The sequence below is a fragment of the Bubalus kerabau genome, chromosome 6 (assembly GCF_029407905.1).
Source record: "Bubalus kerabau isolate K-KA32 ecotype Philippines breed swamp buffalo chromosome 6, PCC_UOA_SB_1v2, whole genome shotgun sequence".
NCBI lineage: Eukaryota > Metazoa > Chordata > Mammalia > Artiodactyla > Bovidae > Bubalus > Bubalus kerabau.
In genome coordinates, this window is record NC_073629.1 from 8367908 (window position 1) to 8388540 (window position 20633).

The 20633-nt window shown below is 48.1% G+C and overlaps 1 protein-coding gene and 1 pseudogene across 8 annotated transcripts; both read right to left on the reverse strand.

The window, feature by feature from the left end:
* Positions 1–224: 224 nt before the first annotated feature.
* Positions 225–16737, reverse strand: FCGR2B (Fc gamma receptor IIb). Of its 8 annotated transcripts, none has more exons than XR_008716420.1 (8): positions 16568–16737; positions 13021–13041; positions 11579–11836; positions 6046–6300; positions 5282–5401; positions 1565–1698; positions 930–970; positions 712–810 (listed from the first exon to the last, which is right to left on the reverse strand). XR_008716420.1 is itself a non-coding variant. In XM_055587295.1 (7 exons), the coding sequence occupies exons 1-7, from the start codon at positions 16677–16679 to the stop codon at positions 724–726; spliced, it is 891 nt and encodes a 296-aa protein (XP_055443270.1). In that variant the 5' UTR covers positions 16680–16737; the 3' UTR covers positions 225–723. The 8 variants fall into 8 exon arrangements, 5 of the variants coding, with proteins under 5 accessions (XP_055443270.1, XP_055443269.1, XP_055443273.1 ...); XR_008716419.1 differs by having other exon boundaries at positions 1565–1701; XM_055587295.1 differs by lacking the exon at positions 1565–1698 and having other exon boundaries at positions 225–810; positions 11579–11833.
* On the reverse strand, positions 7663–11362 carry LOC129655808 (polyhomeotic-like protein 1; annotated as a pseudogene).
* Positions 16738–20633: the final 3896 nt, after the last annotated feature.

Consider the following 20633-nt stretch of genomic DNA (forward strand, 5'->3'; position numbering starts at 1 on the left):
TTGCCATGGGAGGAAGAGAAAGAAGACATGGAAACAAGAACACAAATTCATTGGAAGAAGGGTATATGGTTTTAAGATGAGGGATACTTGTCCTACACTCCAAACATTTTCTTGCCCCCACCTCCTGCCCATTACCACCTTCCCAAGATTCTCACCACTGAAAAGAAACCGACCCCAGATCAGTCTATATTCTAATTTGTTCAGTGATTAAAAGATTAGGGGACTGTTGTTTGTGTAGTATTTTATTATAAAAGTAATAAATGGTCTGTACAGAAGAATTAACAAAGCAAATGAAAAGCACCAATAATTTCATCCCCAGAAACAATCACTTTTAATATATTGGCATATGTTAGTCTATTTCAGCATTTCTGAAATCATCCATGGTTATCTAATTTTTCTCATATAACCTGTAATGTATTTCTGTGTTGCTGCAATTTCTTAATAAAAGTAATTTACACTGGCTGTGTGAATGTATAATAGAAGAGTCCTACTGATGAACGTGCTGAGGCAAGGAAGAAATTAGCGGTCAGTTATCTGAGGCTATATCACCTGTGAATGTCAGAACAGGGAGCTTCAGGATTCAGAGGAGCGAACTCTGGAAAAGTCATTCTCCTTTAGAACTGCAATATCCTCTTCTCCTACCCAAGAGGAGTTCAGGCCAGAAGACACCAGATCCTGGCCTCTCCGATTCACTGCCCCAAGTCCCAGGCAAGACAATGAAAACTAAAGGCATTTCTGGTAATCGGACTCTGAGTCTTCCTCTGCAACATCCGGGTGCGAGAGGAGTGAATAGGTGACTGTGTTCTCAGCCTGGAGAAAACAGAAGGGAGCAGTGAGGATCCGCGGAGAGGCCGCATGAAGGAGGCCGCAGCAGAGTTGCAGCAGGGTGGAGGAGGGGGAGAAGGAAGAGCAGGCGGCAGAGGGCTCACCTCAGTTCTGGCAGCATCATTTTCAGCATCAGTGAGACCGGCTGTGGGCAAAGAGAGCAGACATGAGCAGGTGCACGGCTATAGCCTGGGGCTGCCCCACACTGAGGCGGGGCCCAAACCAGGCTTGAGGCGAGGACCACTGACCCCAACTTAGCCCTGGGGGCTGAAAGCTTCGTTCCCAGCCCACCCTCAGTATCCCAGACATGGCGCCCCCACCAGCTACATTAGCAAAGGGAGACAGTCATCTGTACTGCACTCTTTTCAGAAAATCACTATTTTCTTCGAGGCTACCAGGCAGCTTTTGGTATTGGAGATACTGGGTACGAGGTGTGTGTGGGGTGGGGTGGGGACCTTTCCAGGTTAGCCAGATGTATTGGGTTGGCCAAAAAGTTCGTTCAGATTCTTCTGGAAGCTGGTACAGAAGAACCTGAACGAACTTTTTGGCCAGCCCAATAGTATGTCTTTGTCGGAGCTCTGGAGAATCTCATACTCCCTCACATCAAAAAGAAAGCGTGAGAGTGAGCAAGGGAGGCTGAAGAGAAGGAAAGAAGGAAGCAAGCAAGCCAGCCAGCACTCTCCTTGGTGAAGATCTAAAACACATCCAAATTTCCTCATGTTTTTGCCAACAAACTCACTTTGCCAGTGCGGAAAGCAGCTCAGTATCTGCAAAGCAGCATTCCTCAGGAAGTGGGGAAGGAGTCTGAGACAATGCATCTAGTGTCTTCATTCATCTCCAGGACACAAGGAATCCCTGTATGCCATGCTCCAACTTCTGGAACAAACCACGTCCTGAATCCTCCTTCTAATGCATCCCTCTACAATCCCAGCAACCTAGATGAGCCTTTGGGGAAACCATCAGCCCCAGTGCCTTCCTGTGAAATAAACACCTTGTGAAATATATTTATGCCAGTGGTAGAACCAAACATCAAAATGGCTAACCCACTTGTGTTCGGACGTTTTTTCCTACGTCAGTTTGGCCCCAGTGCAGACTCAGGTCCATATCCCCACTTGGCCTGGCCACGGGACCTAGGGGTCTTGCTCAAAGTGCCGCTGGACAGCTCGGCTCAAGCTCTCAAATCTGTTGGCTCTGCTCTGAGTCATACTCCAGCCATCAGAGGTGGGGTCCTCAAGGGCTTCTTTTTCCTGTCCATTTCTGCTGTCTGGGAGCCCCCAGAGAAAGCTCCAGGTCCCTCCGAGCTCTGGCTTTAACTACAGTCAGGAAATCGCCTGGAATACTCCTGCTCCGTTAACATATTCCGACTTGGGCCAGGGTTGATGGGCACTGACTCTCAGAATGTCAGACCGGGAGGGCTTCGAGGTCCTCCAGGCCAATGCACTCATTTCCTCAGTGAGGTGATTAAACCCCAAGAGAGGAAACGACACTCAAGATTCCATTTTATGATAGCGACCAGGCTAGTGCCAGGCCCACATTTAACAAACCTACAGGAGTGGGCTCTAGATCCAGGCTTTGTCGACAGAGGAAAGCCCTCTAATGTAGCTGTACACAGAACTTTCTCAGCCTAAAATCTTCTCTTCATGTTCCACTAGGAGTTGAGCCCTTACCCCATCGCTCACCCCATCTACTCTTACCCCATCTCTCCACAGACACAGACTGCAGCAAATCTAGACTTTATTCCCTTGGCCTCTTTCCCCTTTCCTCTAGAGTTTTCTCTCTTTAATTCTATTTGCCTTAGTCTTACAACATCTAACCCCCACCCTGTGCCAGCTCTTCCAAAGCTCCACAGAAAGACCTAAATATCTCTGATGTCCTGCTCTGGAAATACCCCTAGAAGTTCTAGCCCCAGAAACTCAGACAAGGCTATTGTCTCTCTATCTAGGATAGGTATTCATCTTCTCATCTCCAGTGAAGTCCTCTTCAGGCGCAGGAGTTAGTCTCAGAACTGACCAAGAGATTTGAGCCCCTGCCCTCCTCCCACTGCCCCCTCCCTCTCCTGTGCTCACAAGCCGCTTCTTGATGCACACGGCAAGCCGCTTCTTGATGCACACGGCAAGCCGCCTCTTGATGCACATGGCAAGCCGCTTCTTGATGCGCACGACAGGGTGTCACTGAGCCCGCAGAGGGGAGCTGCACTCACCTGGTTCCTCAGGGAGGGTCTCTCCCATTTCCCTGCGCTCAGGGGTTCCTGGGAGAGCTAGGAGGGGCACATGGAGGTTAGTAGGATTACGGGGTAGAACCTAAGTCTTCAGGACCACGGACCAGAGGCAAGACTGGGTTAGAACCAATACACACCCTTCTCCCACAGACACGCCTCTCCTCCCCACTTTCCAGAGACTACCTTAGCCTATAAAAGGGCTGGTCTAGAGAGGTAGAAGTTGGCTAGGTTAATAGTAGGGACTCATGGGAATGTCAGAAAGGCCATTCCATCGCACCTTTCTTAAGCTTGCTCTGCCTTTTAAAAGCATCTCTTTCTCCCTCTCAGTTTTTCTCACTGAGTCGCTACATTTACTTCTCATCGGTAACTGAGGTCTTGGCTATGAACCAATTGCAAAGTGCTTTGTGAGGTATAAGTAGTATTTTTTCTCTTTGTCAGTGGCTCCGAGTCTTTTTTTCCCTTTTACTTTCTCTGTGTCTGCATAACTTTGGCACTTTCTCTCACCAGTAAGCTAGCTTTACAGTGTTAAGAATTGTGATGATCTGCTTACTAAATTTCAATAGCACCTTCCCTTCACTCTCAGCAATTTTACATTAATATTAATACTATGGGGGGAAGGAGCTGCTTTCCAAGAGCTGAAGTTCTTCGGCTGATCAGTGAAGAGGTGTTTATTAATCATCTTACTCTGTGGCAAGCACTGTGCTAGGTGCTGATGGGAAGGGGAAGGAAGCATAAAACAAAGAGACATGCTTACTGCCCCCCTGTGCCCTTTAGAATACAGATTAGTTCTTTAAAGGTACCCTATGTCAATTCCATGAACTTTCTGCCCTGCTTCACCTTCTTTTTTTCTGCTTCACCATTTATGGCTTCGATGGCATCAAATTGCTCCCAGCACCCTCCTTACTCTTCCCCGAGCCCCATCCCAGCCACAGTGTTTCTCATTTCCATGTCTCGGCCCCCACGCCTGGAATGCTCATCTACCCTCTTTGCCTGGTTAACTGCTAGCCTCAAACATCACCTCCTCCATAATGGTAACAGCCCATGCTATATGGTGTTAGCTGTGTGCTGGGCACTGTTGTAAGACCTGCAGGCTCATTCGTTCTCATAACCTTATGAGGTAGGTTCTATTTGTGTCCTCATTTTTCAGATGAAGAAACTGAGGCACAAAGAAGTTGAATATGATGAGGAAAAACAACGGTTTTCCTGAAAAAAACAACAACAACAGCTTTGTTTCCCTGAGTTACCACCTAAGAATTTTACAGTATGATCACCCTGCTTACTCCCAGAGTCTGGACTTTTAAGATAAGGACTTGAGTTTAGGATTCCCGCTGTTAAGTTCTCACTTTGATTTTCCTGGGGCATCTTTCAAAACAACCACTTAGATGTTAAGCCCACAAATATGTTGGTGTCCTCCACCTCAACCACTTCATAAATAGCGGCTTGACACTGTCCTCTCTGCTCACCCATGACCTGGGGCAAAGGGCTGCCACCCCTTCTCATTTCTGGGATCTCTGAGTGGCAAATCTTGTGACTCTACTTCCTTTATGAGAATGTATTGAAACTGTCTTTTCAATGAAAACGACCCAGGGCTTTCACTTCCCCAATCTAGGAGTTCAGATGCTGAAGGAGCCGCCAGCCCCGTGTGGGTGGCTCGTGCCCCCTTGTTCAGCTGGTCATGTTGTGCACATTCTTAACACACCAGCTCCATCTTCTCAACACACAGAGAATAACTCATCCCCACGTTACTCAGCCGGTGAGCGGAGGCGCTTAGATTTGAACTGAGGCAGTCTGAGCCCCCCAGTTGAGCTTCAATCACCATGCAACACCACCTCCCTATGACGTTTTCTCTAACTGGCCCAGCCCGTGCTGGGTCATTCAGGCTCTTCTATCCCTGTCGTAGCCTATGCATTCTCTGATACTGGTCTTATCCCCTCCAGTTACTATCTGTGCTATTGTACTATTTGTACTTCAGTCTTCTCCACAATATTATGGACTCCCTAAGGGCAGAGGCTGAATTTTTCTTTAACTTGGCATCATCCACAGAGTCTATCACAGTGCTTGACACATAAGCCAATTTGTTCAGGCCTGTTCAATGAATGAATGAATAAATAAAATATGGGACTGTATCTGAATGCTAAGGATTCTCTAGCCCAAACATAAGGGTTCTAGCCATGGTTGGGGTTAGGGCCTTGGCTAAAAAGGAACTGATAACAAGAGGGACCAAGAGGAGCCACAAACCTGAGATTGGCTTTCTCCTGAGGCGGAACCAGGCTATTATGGCGGCAACAATAGCCACTGCAGCAAAACAGGTGCCTATAGCCACAGCTGTCGTCGATGAGGGGCCGCTCGAGCTGGACTCTGGGGAAGACAGACCTCAGGACCCTCCCTATGCCACTTCACCCTCCCTGCCCTCCTCCAATGCAGCACTCGCTTCCTCCCCCAACCTCACCTGCACAGGAGTTCTGTGAGTGGGCTTGTGCCTCCCCCATACCCTTTCGATTTCTCTGCTAATCAAATGAAGGCACACTGTTGAGTGTATAAGGCGGAGGGAAGGGTTCCTCTTAGCCCGTGGGGATAGCAGGGAGCATGAACCTGAAGCCTCCAACACTGGACCCCTAAACTGTTACGAACATGCTATACCTTTGGGAGTGAATGGACATATCATGAAACATGAGAAAAAAATTAGGAAAACTTCAGTTCTTAGGAATGTCCAGGAGCTTTGGGAACTTCTACACCAATGAGAAAGCTCTGCTTCACTGCTGTGCTTGGTGTGATGGGCTTATATTTCAAAGTGGAATAAGAGCCTCATCACCTGTCACTTGAGAGCTGAGGGTTCCAAGCTCTGGACAGCATTGATCAAGTTGCCCATACCCCTGCCCTTGGCCCCAGAGCCGAGGTTTGCTACTATGGCATTTCTCAAATCTCCATTTGAGACCATGTGACTTTATTCCTAACTATCCATCTCCTCTTCTCTCATCCTTTCATCTTGAGAGAGTCCCCACCTTGGACAGTGATGTTCACTGGCTGTGACGAGTGTCCCGTCTTCCCGAGAAATGCTGTGCAGTGGTACTGGCCGCTGTGACTGAGGTTGGCACGTGGGATAGAAAAGTTGTTGCGCAGATAGGAAAATGTCTTGGATTTCCCATCCTGGTAGAACGTGATCTTATTCAGAGGCTGGTTTCTCCAGCTGTGGCACCTCAGCATGATGGGCTCCCCTTCCTGGAACACGAGGCTGGGGGTCTGGAGCAGCAGCCAGTCTGAAAGACACAAAGGGACCGCAGGACCCAGAAAGTCTTGGCTCAGATCTGAGACCCAGACCATCCCTCTGGGGGCCAGTATGTGTGGGGAGTAGTTTAAATATAGAATCACACACCCCTGGTCTCTAATTCTGGCTCCTTCGTGTATGCACCCTGTGATCCTGGGTAAATACTTCTTCTGGGCCTCAGTTTCTTCGTATGCGGAACTAGTCACAATAGTACCATTAGCTGCGCTGTCTACAGTAGTTGCTGGCACACAGTAGGTGTTCAGATATGCTTGTCTTCTCGTTCCCGTCCTGGGAGACTCAGCTACAGCCCTGTCTGGCCCAAGAGGCCTCTGCAGGAGGATACAGGGGACCCGGAGTGCAGTCCCTTCCCCGAGGAAGGAGGGAGGTGGGGGAGAAGCCAGTCTGAGAGAGGAGACAGCATGTGAGGGGGACAAGCAGAGACCTGTGTCCTTGGGGAGAGTCATGGGCACCCGACAAATATTGGTTTACTTGGTGCATGTTAGTAAACGTGGAATTCAGTGGGGACTTTGTCTCAAGGCAGCAGTGACATGGGTGGGCCATTCATTAGCCAGCTGTGTACTTCCCCCCAGTCATTTTAATCCTTTTGCTGAGGAAATATTTTTAATTTCTTTATAGTTTAAGGAATAGAGGCTTAGGTAGGTACTTATAATCCTGACCTCAGCCCATGCCCTCTGTTTTCCTGAAGCTGTAGGACAGAGCAGAGTTGGAATTGGAAAGAAAGGGTAGAAAACAGATACATTGGAAGGGAGAAGGGGAATGAAAAAAAAAAAAAAAAAGCCACACGTGTGCCAGTCAACCACATTTAGTTCCTTCAGCAGATCAGAATGATGCCGTCCAAGCCTCTACATTGGCTGGTGAGCCTGCCACATATGTGGAAGGAAACGCTCACAGCAGAGGGAGTGAGTGACAGGGAAGAGAAAACCACGGGCCACAGCTACAGTGGAACAGAGCAGAGAGAAGGTGGGGCACACAGCCTTTGCACTATGTCACACAGGCTGGAAAACCCCACGCCTAACCCTGGGGGCAGTCTTGTGTTCCACCCGCTTCCTCCCCTACCACCCTGTGTAGCCCTCCTCGTGAGGAGCTCAGACCCTGGCTAGACGTTCTACTCCAGGATTAGGTGAGCGGTCCTCGGTCTCTAGTCTGCTTCTTTTATACAGGTTGGATTAAGCTAGACGGGAATGCTTAGAACTGTAGAGATATTTTTTAAATGAAGTAGAACTCAGAGAAAATATCAAAGCTGCTTCCATGTAGCACCTGCAACCAATCACTTCTCCCTGTCTGGGGAATCCCCTCTATAGAAGGCGTACAGCCTTAGAACAGAACTTTCTTCTCAGAAAAGTCTCCACTGGTGCCAGATTTTAACCTGTACAGTGGAAGCCTCAGCCTTAGGGTGGTTTGTACAAGGGGGCCATCTGAGGTCTCCTTGAGGACAGCTCTTGGTGCAGATCACAAGGGCAGGGCCCAGTTTCATGTTCATGGCACTCATGAAGTGTTGTTTAAGTCATAAAAGGGCATTTCCATCAAACTCCTGGGAACAAAACTCCTCTGCAATCTCCTGGAAGCCTTGTAGAGAAGCTCTACACTCCAAAGGCTAAGATTACTAGACAGGAACACAGGGTCGATGCCATGAATCCTGGCATAGGCAGAGCCGAATGGAAGTTTCCCGGGCCTCATTCCCCATGCCCAGCTCTCACTGATAAAGGCCCAAGGATGTTGGAGAGAGTGCTTTCATCATAACTGAAATCTCTGAACCCCAGCTAGAGTGCTCCTGACCCCTGCCGCACCTGCCCTGGATGATGGCATGGATGGTGTCAGAGGAGCCGCAGGGTCCACACTGGTGACCACAACATGGTGAGCCTCCCGAAACTCTTTCATCCTTTCCCTCTTCAGCCAGAACTGGCAGCTACAGCTCACACAGTACTTCTTAGTGCAACTCATGAAGCAGAAAACTCTTGGAGCCGTAGAACTGTTCTGCAGGAGTATACTTCCCCCAGTGCTGGAACTTTGGGAGATTTGTCTTCTTTACTGCTGAGTAGACGGGTTGTCCCCTTCACTGGAGCCACCTGCCTGATTCTTATTCAGCCCTGTCGGGAGGCCAGTCTACAGTGGCTTATCAAACTCTTTCAGTAATGGACAACACTGGGAATGCTTCTGCTTAGTCCTGGGTACCAAAGCCCTCAGTTATGTGGGTGAGCATCTGGGGCTTCACAGTGCTTCACCAAGGTTTGAGTCTCCATTTGTCTGGATACCATGGCTAATGTAGAAGGTGGTGCTGATGGGCAGGGGCCTCGGCTGCCAATTCATCGCTTGGTGAATTACCATTCCCATTGGTCACCAGTTCAGCTTCTTCTCCAAGACTGGTCTCCTCATCTATGGTCTTGGGCTCTGCTGCCTGAGAACCCTTGGCAGGAGCACTGAACGCAATGTGGAGACATCATCTCCCTCCTCTTTGCATTGGACAGCCAATGTCTGGGCTTGTCCAGTCAGTGCACAGGCTGTGTGAGGAGAACAACAGGGACCTGTGTTGTGGTGGCTGAGGGGCAGTGAGGCTCGTGGGTGCTGCTGCTGCTGGACCAACTGGAGGTGCATAGCTGGGTGGGGGAGTACTGGGACTGACGGTGCTGGAGCTGCAGCCAGTGGTTGAGAACAATCTGCAGTCAGATAACCACTTGTTTCTTCAAGAGCTGGATCTGTTGCTGTTGCTAAATCAGTGAACAGGGCTTGACGGGAGTGACTGAGCTCATCAGGGTCTGGGTGGGAGCAGGTGTTGCTGTCCGTGTCAGGCTCATGCCCTGCTGACCACTCCCATCTGCTTCTGCCTTCTTGGCCACTGCACTTTCTGCCTCTGGCTAACACCCCGGGTTAGTCACTGCCTGGATGTAGGCAAGGGCTCCACCTCTCCTGTGCCTTTCCTTGGGCAGCTCCTACCACCACCTATTCCTCACGAGGGCAACTCACCCAAAGACCCAGGTGTGTGGCCACTTCTTCCTGGACCCATGAGCCTATGTCCACTGCCTCCACCAGCTGGACTAACGTTAGCAAATGGACCTGAAGTCCTAGAGGGAGACTGAGCCACAGCTAGGACCTGGCAAAAGGCCTGGGGTAGGCCAGAAAAGAGGTATTAAAAAGCAAAAATATCACTTTGCCAACAAAGATCAAACAGTCAAAGCAATCGATTTTCCAGTAGTCATGTATGGATGTTAGAGTCGGACCATAAAGAAGGCAGAGCACTGAAGAATAGATGCTTTCAAATTGCAGTGCTGGAGAAGACTTTTGAGGGTCCCTTAGACAGCAAGGAGATCAAACCAGTCAATCCTAAAGGAAATCAATTCATTGGAAGGACTGATACTGAAGCTCCAATACTTTGGCCACCTGATGAGAAGAGCTGACTCATTGGAAAAGACTCCAATGCTGGGAAAGATTGAAGGCAAGAGAAGGGGATGACAGAAAATAAGATGGTTGGATGGCATCACTGACTCAGTGGACATGAGTATGAGAAACTCCAGGAGATAGTAGAGGACAGGGAAGCCTGGCGTGCTGCAGTCCATGGGGTCACGAAGAGTCAAACATGATCTAGTGATTGAACAGGAACAAAATAGGGAATAGCATTCTGGGTGGAGCCTTGGGTTGAGACCTGTTGTTCCTCATTGCCAAGTTCTGTACTCAACTGTATCTGCATGGACTCCAGGAGCCTGAGCAGATGGTACCTCCTGCTGGACTACAGCCACTAACAAGCATCAGGATGAGTTGAAAACTAGAGGCACATTCTGGGCCAGGGTCTGCTTTACCTGGGACTGATTTCCCAGCTGCAGTCTTCGATACACCTAGGCCTGGGATAGGTTGAGGGAGAAGGATGTCATGATCCCCAGTAGCAAAGATTGAGTCAAAGTTGTAACACCAGAAGAGTTCACTCTGGGGTTGGCTGGTGAATGGGGAGGCTGATGCTGTGGCCTGACTGGGGCCTGGGTGGTGCTCAGCTGCTGTGTCTTGCTGGCATTTGGGGTGCTGATCTGCTGCCTGGCAGCAGTGGTGACCAGCTGGACCACGGCCAGGCCATGCAGCTGGGCCTGCTGAGCTGCTGCTGGCGCAAATTGGTGTAAATACTGAGGCCCACAGAGCTGCCCCAGCAGCGTCTACAGAGCCCGCCCTGCCTCTTGTTTATAGAGAGCCTTGGCCTTGGACTGAGAGTGCCTTGCCTTCTGTTGGCACTAGTCTCCATGGTAGTGGTCCAAGGTCACCCAGGCTGATGTTGGGCTCAAGGACGTCATATCTAGCTCTGCACCTAGGTCCCCCAGGGTGGTGCACACCTCATGTGCCAGTCGTTCCATCATCAGTCACAGTGGCGGGGGTGTCTCCATAGTCCTGAGGAGAGGAAGCCCCTCAGCTCCACCCCTTCCTGGAGGGCCAGAGCACTAAGGCCAGGGCCCTGCCAGGCCACTGAGGCTTCCCTCCATGACTGTCTTTTCCTGCTAAGCCCAGAGGGTAAAGATGGCAGGACTGGGACTGGAGCCCACTGGGCCTATTAGATACTTAAAATGTGGGTATTCAGGGAGGGAAGGGGACTAAATGAACAGTAACAATGACAATATTTATCATAATCACATTGGAGCTTTTTTTTTTAATGGAGAAACTATTTCTTGCCAAGAGCTTTGGAAAATCTTTGATCTGTTCAACAAACATTTATTAAGCCCTTCCCTGTGCCTGTGCTGGAAATATAAGGAGATGAAGACACGAGTTTCACCTCAGTTGCACAGAGAGAGGGCAGGGATTAGGGAAATGTTGATTCTCAACAGAACCTCATGTGGGAGGCAGTGGTATCTCCACTAGCAAGTGAGGAAACTGAGGCTCAAAGGTGAATGTAATCATCATGTTTAGATGGCTAGTAATTCCCTGTACATTTGGCTCTGCCACGAAAATGGGAAGATTTCTATGAATTAGAGATTTTCTGCTGCTGCTCTCACACCCAGATGCCTGTTGGTGGCCTGGTCACCTTCTTGCTCAATCAGCACCAAGACAAAAGAGCCCAACATATTCTGAGAAATCTCTTAGGAACTTCCACCTCACCACTCATACTAAGCCGAGGAGGTGGGTTGAAAAGGAAAATGAGTGGACCGAAACCACTTCAAACAACTCACAGCCGTGCTTTCCAGTAGGTAGGCAACTGCCCTTTCCTAAAAACCTCTGCCATGGAAGCAGATTTCATCTCCCCTTGTTCTCCCAGACTCTCCAGGGCCTCCTCCACTGACCAGAAATCACATCCAGATGCACAGGGTCGCTGAGGCTGGTCTGCTCCCTCTGGCACCTGTAGGATCCGCTGTCATTGCTGCCGGCCCTAAAGCTGTAGCTGGGCTGCTTCTGGGTGTGGATGGAGCTCCCGTTGTGGAACCACGTGGTGAGGTTGCCTGCATAGAAGCTGGTCCCCTGGCACATCAGCGTCACGTGATCCTCCCTGAGCACATTGATCCACGCAGGCTGGATGCTCACCACAGCTTTTGGGAGATCTGCTGAGGGGCAGAGAGAAGAGGCAGCATGAGGAAAAGGGACCCCAAGGGCCTAAGCAGACCCCAAATCTCAGATGATGGAAAACTGTGGCCATGTTGCAGAGATCAAGAGAAGAACCCAACCCAGAACAGGTCTGCACCTGAAGGCAATTCCTCCAACTCATGTAGCCACACAGGGGCCCCCAGGAACCCAGGTTCTCTCAGGGAGGAGAGGATGAGGGGCAGGGAAATGGGAGAGGGCAAGCAAACAGTCGGGAAGCACAAGTACACCTCACCCAAGGAGCTCTGCCCAGTTCCTTCTCTCTGTCTCTATTTCTTTCTCTCTCGAACTCACACTCACAGACACACACACACTACACATACACCCTTTGGGGAATCACTTCCCCCACCCTCATAAACTGAGGCATTTGGACACTAGTGGATAAACTGTCTTCCCAGCTGGATGAAGACAAAGTGGGGCCACCTGGTGGAGGTGCCAGGCTGAGAATCAGAGGTCACATTTCTCTTCTGACCTGTTTCATTCCTTATGCTTTAGAATAGACCTGTCCTGACACCAAAGCACAGATGAATCTCTATGGCCTCAGGAGAATAAGAAAGAGTGAGAAAGGCCAGAAGGCCAGTCTAGGAGCCCTGGATTCAGTGACCCAGGAGAACCCCACCCCCTACCAGTCCTGGGTGGTGGAGAGGTTAGTGGTGCTGAGAAAGCAGTGCCCAGCAGTGTTCACCCCACCCAGCCGCAGCCAGTAATACGGCCTCCTCTTTCTCTCCAGGGTAACAGGCCCTGTGGGCTTCAGATACATGCAAAGTAGATGATTTGTCAACCCATGGGGATAACCTAAGCAGATCATGTGATTCTGCATGGTCTGGGCTCGTGATTTAGTTTGGAGAGAAGAAGGCAATTGATACAGAGGACAGTTATTTTCCATGACAGAATCTGTGAGGTCTCATCATAACAGAAGCAGGAGAGCTGAGGCATCTGTGTCCCTTGGCTGCCCACCCCTGGTGGCTTCAGTAGAAGGCAAGCAGGAAGGAGAAGGGGGTGCAGGGCTTCTTGTGGGCACAATTCCTCTTTCCTGGCTCTACCTCAATCTTGGGTTGCTGGTGCCTCCAGAGTTCCTCCAGACAGGGTGCAGGGAGCAGAGAGAGCGGGTGGCTGGGGGACAGAAGGGATGTGGTGGAGCACTTACCAGGTTTCCCAGAAACAAGAGCTGCAAGAGAGAAAGCAAAGATCAGCCTGGTGTTTGGATATGATGATTCATCATTACAAATAATCATCAGTCCCAGGTCAGATTCCCTTCACCTGCACAGATTTCCCTCTCTGTGTTATTCTCTTTCTCTTCTGCATCACCCATTTCTCCTTCTCATCTGGGTCTTTCCTACCAACATAAATATGCTCCAGGATGTTTCATTAAAAGGATAAAAATCTCACTTGACCCTGCATAGAATTCCAAAAGTATTTCCCTGCTCCCTTTCCCAGCCTGATTTCTCAGTTCTTTTTCTACATAGGCTATCCTCATTTCTTCTCTTTCCAATCACTGTTCTTTTCAATCACTGAACCTCTCTAGTCCACTAAAACTTTTGTCAAAATCACCAATGACCTCAATGACAAATTAATGGATATATTCTATTCCTCTCCCAGATTCTCCCCATATAAGGGTATCTCTTTGCCATCTACCCAGGTATTCATGCCAGAAAACTGCAAATTTTCTTTTATTCTTCTCTCTCCCAAACCATCTACCTTTGCACCAGTAAATTCTTGTTCATCCTGCTTCCAGTTAGTCTTTAAGTGCATCGACTTTATCCATGTCCAAACTACTTTAGGCTACCATCAGCTTTCTTCCATCTCCTAACTTAGCTTTTCTCTTCTTCTGTTTCCCCTGCAATTCATTCCCCACAGAGAAGCTAGAATCATTTTTAAAATAACAAATCAGATATCACCCCCCTGCTTACAAGCTTTCTAGGTTCCTCCTTTGGTTTTAAAGTAAAATGTAAATATTTACAAGGCCACACCTGATACAGTCCTTGCTCACCTCTCCAGCCTCATCTCAAGCTCCACTTTCCCTATTCACTGAATTCCAATAATACCAGTCCTCTTTAAATTCTTCAAACTTGGGGCTTTTCTGTATGCTGAACTCTCTGAACCCACTTCCTTTGTATCTTCAAATGGCTGAATTCTTATCTTGCTTCAGGTCCTAGCCTAAAAGTCACTTCCTCAGAAAATTCTTTCCATATCATCCTGTTAACACAGGCTATTCTCTCATCTCTCCCACAACAACTGTTCTTATCAGAGTATCCTGTTTACAGCTTCATAGCCACTTCCCAATTTATGCATTTGTGCTTTTTTATTTATTGTTTGTGTCCCTCTGTAGAATGTAAGCTCAAAGAGGGCAATAGCCATGTTAATTTTATTTACCAATACTCTGAAAATCATCCATTGAGTGTTACCTAGGTGAGAGATAAGACAGCCCAAAGTTGTGATGACGGTAGAAAGTGAAGATGGGGACATAGGCATGAGGGAAATGTAACAGGCAGCAAGAGAGTGCCACTTGATGAGGTGTGGGGGTTTGTAAATGGGTGACCAGGAAAATAGTTAATTGTGCTCACACAAATATAAATGTTAGGAGGAGGAGAACATTTGTGAGGGGAAGATGTTAGTTGGAGTTTGAATGTGTTTTGTTTCTGAGCTGACAAATCAATTTGCAGGTTTCCAAACAGGGAAAATGGAAATATAAAATTGTATCTGACACAGACAAGAAAGACAGATTTGGAAATTATTGACATACAAGTTAGCTAAAAACCAGAGTGTGCAGAAGTGACAGGTGACAGTACAGGAAATGGGTAAAGAAGCAGGACCAAGAGGAGGAGGAGAAACAAGTAAGAGATGAGAAAACTAGACAGAAGTCATCTTCCACTCATTCACTAAACAAATATTCAGTTCAGTTCAGTCGCTCATGTGAATATTAAATGTGTTCATGCTCTGTATCGTCACTGTAAGGGAGACAGAAGGCCGTCTCTCTCGTTCCCTGATAAATCCCCAGAGTCTGCACATAGCATTTATTTAATGTGTAAACAAGGCAGTCTGTGGACTCTTTGGAAAGCGGAGAGTCCTTGAACACATTGCCTGGCTCTAGAGGAACATCTACCTGTAAGAGTAGGGTCGGAGCTTCATTAGGTAGGCAGTGGAGCAGCGCTGAAGGCATTTATGGAGTACAGTAGCTCTCCCACAGCCATAGCTGAAGAAGCCATGGCCTCAGTGTGCAGCGTGGATCCAGAGAAGAGGATACAGGAGCAGTCAAGACTAGACCAGAATGTGTTGTAATAAAATGAGCTACAGAGCAATGAAGACCTAAATCCTTGGTGACACCAAAGAGGCAAGTGGACAAAAATGCCCGAAGTCTCTCCCAGGAATCTTGCCTAGGGCTCACACTGACATCGCCACAGCAGGGGCAGGGAACTGTGCACCTCTCCAGGCCTGAGCTCCTCCATGTGAAAGAGGGAGGACGTTCCGTGTGCTCCTTTTCCATGCTGTTCTACTTCACTCCATCTCACCTTGCTCATGGGGGAATACTGTCTTCCTCATCTCCACCCCCTGTCCCAGCATCATCCAGCACCAAGGGCCAGGGCTCCCAGCACTGACCAGATTTTACTACCCATCATAGTATGTAACTTGGAAAATGGTTGGCTGCATGTCTTCCTCTGGGACCATCCTGAAGTGGATTTGATGGTCATACTCCAGAAATTGAGCTTGGGAGGACATTCCTGGTGATACGGCTCCTCTACTTGGCCTTCCCTGGACTCTCCCACCAGCATTATCAGTCCATGGTCCCTAGCCCAGGGCTGAGAACGTGATCAGAAAGCAGTGCTCAATCACAGCCCAAGATCCTCTGCTTCTCTTTCATCAGTGATAGGACACCTCTCCCTGTCTGTACAGTGCAAACAGACATGCATGATGTCTCTGGTCTCACAAGTGATGATTCTAGAATTGCCTGGCTTATGCATTTTCTGGTTCCTATTCCCTGCATAACCGAGACCCTCCTGTGCTTTTTCCCAGGTGGATCTCCTTTCTCATAAAGAGAACAGGTTTCTGCTGTCTGAAGTGGTTTCAGGGGCACAGAGAACAGCCACTGCCCCCCACTACAATGTGCTGTCTTGCTTCCCCACATCGCCATGGTATCACTGATTCAATAGACATGAGTTTGAACAAACTCCAGGAGATGGTAAGGGTCAGGGAAGCCTGGCATGCTGCAGTCCACGGGGTCACAAAGAGTCAGACATGACTTAGCAACTGAACAGCAACAACATCTCCTATTTGCCTAAGACATCATCAGCCCTCTGGCCTAAGATTTGGTCCCAGTGAAACATACATTTCTAAGGAAGATAAACACCTTGGCCATCATTAGTCCTTCAGGTCTAGCTCACTGGACTTTCCTCAGAGCTGGTTCTGGGTGGGAAGTGGTAGATTACCAGGGACCTTGGTGCCCAGTGACTTTGGGCAAAACACGTTAAAAAAAACCCCCTACTTCTGCCAATTTCACAATTTCCCAAGGCCAGCAAGGTTGTCAGCCTGTGATTTTCATCAGCCTGCCTTCACCCTCCTGACTTGCCTGATGTGCTGCCCACTGTGGCCCTCATCCTTGCCCCAGCTCAGCCCCAACCCAGGAGGCAGCAGCTGACTTAGAGAAGCCCACCTGGCCATGGTCCTGATCCACTGTCCCTGCTGCGCCCCCTACTCACCCAGGAAGAGCAGAGCTGTCCACAGTAGCATGTGGCCCCAAGGATGCCAGGGCGTGCAGTGAGCTCGGTTCCTCCTGGCAGCAGGGAAGGCTAGGAATGAGGGGATCCCCATCACCTCCTGGAGCGAGCAGGTTGATCTGACAGCCCAGCACGACAGGCACTGGCTTCTTTTGAGGCTTGATAGATTCCACCCAGAGGGCAAATTCAGGAGTCCAAAAGAGGAAGTGAAAAGAAGTGTTGCTTTATCATTGGCTCCTCCCCTTCCACCCTCTTTCATCTAGAGAGTTCCCTCCCAGAAGATTCAGGGCTTCCCAGAATGAATCTGGCTCAGTCCCACTCCAAATTCACAGAAAATGTAGGAACTGGGAAACAAATTCTCCTCCTTCTCTGGGGCCACAGCTGGGCTCAGCCCCAGGGAGGAAGAGGGGAATGGTCACCCCTACTCAACTCAGAACTCCCTGTCTATCTCTGTCTGCTTGGAGAAGGCGATGGAGGAGAGTGTGCCAGGGGACACCCCATCTTCTAGATCCATTTAGAGGTGCAGACACTGGCGTCAGACTCCTCCTGAGACTGAGCAGAGGGGCTTGAGGCCACCTTTCCCCATCATTTGATTGCCTTTGTTATCATAATCCAGACTCCGTTTTGGATTGTGGAACAAGGACAGAGAAGTGTGTCAGGGTGGCGATAGAATGATCATTCCCACATTTTATCACCCCTTGACTTCCATTCTTTTTAAAAAAATATTTAGTCATTTATTGATTTGACCACCCCGGGTCTTAGTTGCAGCATGCGGGATCTTTCACTGTGGCATGCAGACTCTTAGTTGTGATATGTGGGATCTAGTTCCCTGAGCATGGATGGAACGCTAGGGCCCCTGCATTGTGAGTGTGGAGTCTTAGCCACTAGACCACAAGGGAAGTCCGTCATTCATTCTTGTACTCATCCCTCCAACAAATATCTTTTGAGGAGCAACTAGTGCCCTGGTTCTTTGTTTCTCGCCCTCATTCCCATCACTGTTCCCATCACTATGGCATGGTGAAGAGCAGGGCTTTGGAGCCATATTGGTCTAATTTTGAATGACAGGTAGCGTCTCAGAACTACAGATTCCTCATCTGTATAAATGAAGATTAACTTGTCTATCCTTCAAGCAGAATTTCTCAGCCTCAGTGTTACTGACATTTGGGGCCAAATAATTCTCGATGTTAGGACCTATCTCATACACTGTAGAGTGTTTAGCAGTATCCCTGACCTCTCCCCGCTAGATGCCAGGGGCAACCCCTAACTGTGAAAATAGAAATGTCTCTAGACATTGGCAAATCTGTTCTTGGGGGCAACCTTGTTGCTGACTAAGAATCACAGTGGTCACAGTTTTTGAAAAGTAAAAGAGAATGTGTGTGCTAGCAGAGGCCCTGGTGTGTTGTGGGTATCCAGCCAATGCTAGTTTCCCTTTTCTGCTCTCTATCATCGTCCTCATCCCATGTGTTCACCCTCAACATCCCCAGAACATGAGATGCTCTGGGATCTCTCTCGGGACCCTCTGCTGGGACCTCCCTCCCAAATGCTATCTCAGGAAACAAGCTGTAATATTCAAGGAAATGATACTGTAAAACCTGTTCTTACACTCTGTGGTCTTCAGAAACCTCAGCAGCACCCCCACCCCTCCGCCTCATTGGACAAGGCTTTACTACTGGCCCCATTCTACCCCATCCCCCACTCCCAATCCTCCTCCAGCCCTTATCTGATGTTTAGGTGAAAAAGTTTCCTTAACCAATGTCAAGACTCCAGTGAGCTATTATCAACACTTTAAAAGTTAATTTATATAATGTGACCCACAAATTGGAGCCACCCCAGTAAAGCAGCCCACATCATGAATTTAAGCCCAGGTAAGCCTGCACTTACAGGAAACAGCTGTCCAGGAACTTAGCATGCACCAATCACAGTCTTCCAACTCAGCTTTAGCTATCAGGATCTTCTAGCCTTGTAAGTAAACTCCCAACTCCTAGCCAATGAAGCCCTGTTTCCACATGGCCTCCTGTAAAGCTCTGTAAAACTTGGCCTTGCCCAAATCCCTTGGAAAGAGTTCTGCTTATGAGGAATTGTACTACCTCAATCCATGGCTTGCTTTCCCTTGAATAAAGGATATCAGTCTTATAACTAAATCACTTTAGCTTTGTTGTTGGACAGGTAGGGTATATCTCATTTTATTGTGCTAACTTTATTGAGCTTTGCAAAAGCATTTTTCACAATTGGAAGACTTGGGGCAACCTCACTGAATAAGTCTATTAGTACCATGCTTTTTTTTCAACTGCATTTGGCACATTTTGTGTCCCTGTGTCATATTTTGCTAATTCTCACAATAGTTCAAACCTTTTCATTATTATGTGTTACAGTGATCTGTGATCGGTGATCTTTGATGTTCGTACTGAAATTGTTTTGGAACTTTTAGCAATAAGGTCATCATAAATTAAGGTGTGGACATTGTTTTATAGACATGATGCTATTGCACACTTTATAGACTATGGTGTAGTGTACACATAACTTTCATATGCACTGGGAAACCACAAAAATTGTGTGACTCATTCAATTGCAATATTGGCAGGGGTTTGGAACCAAACCCGCTCTCTCTCTGAAGTACAGCGAGTAATGTCAGTGAAGTGTAGTATGAGGACAGCTACTGAGGTTCTGGGGCTGGCTCTGAGATGAAAGTGAAGGTTCCTGCAGAGCCACTTTACTTTGCTGCCTCTTCAACTGCTCTTCAGCATCTCCGGTAAATTTCTCTTAAATCGAGCTCCACCTATTTGCCATTTGGAGATCAAGTTTGTTTTTTCTAACCCTTTTAGGTGGAAAATTGGGGTGTGAGCCACTCCAGATATTTCGTGGTGAGACCTAGTAGGCCACAACATATGAGGTTATGCCCAATCTCAGCTACAGTGTAAGCATCTACAGGAGGTACAAAAAGATCTCAGGAACATGCTCAGGCAGCCAGAAACAGTAAGTCTGGTTGAACTAAGGAGGATTATTTAAACAAGGGAAAATAATAAGAGCCCCTTATGCAAAAGACTGGAAAAGGGAAAGGCATCCCACTGCAGTACTCTTGCCTAAGAAATCCCATAGACAGAGAATCTTGGCAGGCTACAGTCCATCGGGTTGCAAAGAGTCAGACATGACTGATCGACTAACACACACACACACAATGCAAAAGAAAGATGGTGGCAGGCATCAGGAAACTCTGAAAGCTTGAGGTGAGTCCACAGAACAAACTGCTGAGGGACTTGGGGAATGGAATTAAGACTATAAATTTGGACTATTTTGACCAAAAGCACATCAAAATCTAAGTAGGTACAAGTCAAACTCTTGAAAGCCATCAGAGCATCTGCCACTGTAAAGACATATGGGAATCTTAGAAACCAAAGCAGCAAAATTGGTGGCCACAGACTAAGCATTTAAAAGCTGTTAGAGGGCTTACCACCTCTGTCTCAGACTCCTGGGCTAGGATAAGTTGGTCAAGGAATGGGTTAGACTGACAGTAAGTCACATGCCAACCTCACAAAAATGTCCAAATAACCAGCTACACTGTTGAATACCATATGAATCCCCAACCTGGAGGCACTTCCCTATTAGGCATTAACTTGGCTCTGAGGAAGGCTTTCTTATCTTTCCTTGCTATTCTTTAGAACTCTGCATTCAGATGGGTATATCTTTCCTTTTCTCCTTTGCCTTTCGCTTCTCTTCTTTTCACAGCTGTTTGTAATGCCTCCTCAGACAACCATTTTGCCTTTTTGCATTTCTTTTTCTTGGGGATGGTCTTGATCACTGCCTCCTGTACAATGTCACAAACCTCTGTCCATAGTTCTTCAGGAACTCTATCAGATCTAATCCCTTGAAAGAACTGACTCATTTGAAAAGACCCTGATGCTAGGAAAGATTGAAGGCAGGAGGAGAAGGGGATGACAGAGAATGAGATGGTTGGATAGCATCACCGACTCAATGGACATGAGTTTGGGTAAATTCCAGGAGTTAGTGATGGACAGGGAGGCCTGGTGTGCTGTGGTCCATGGGGTTGCAA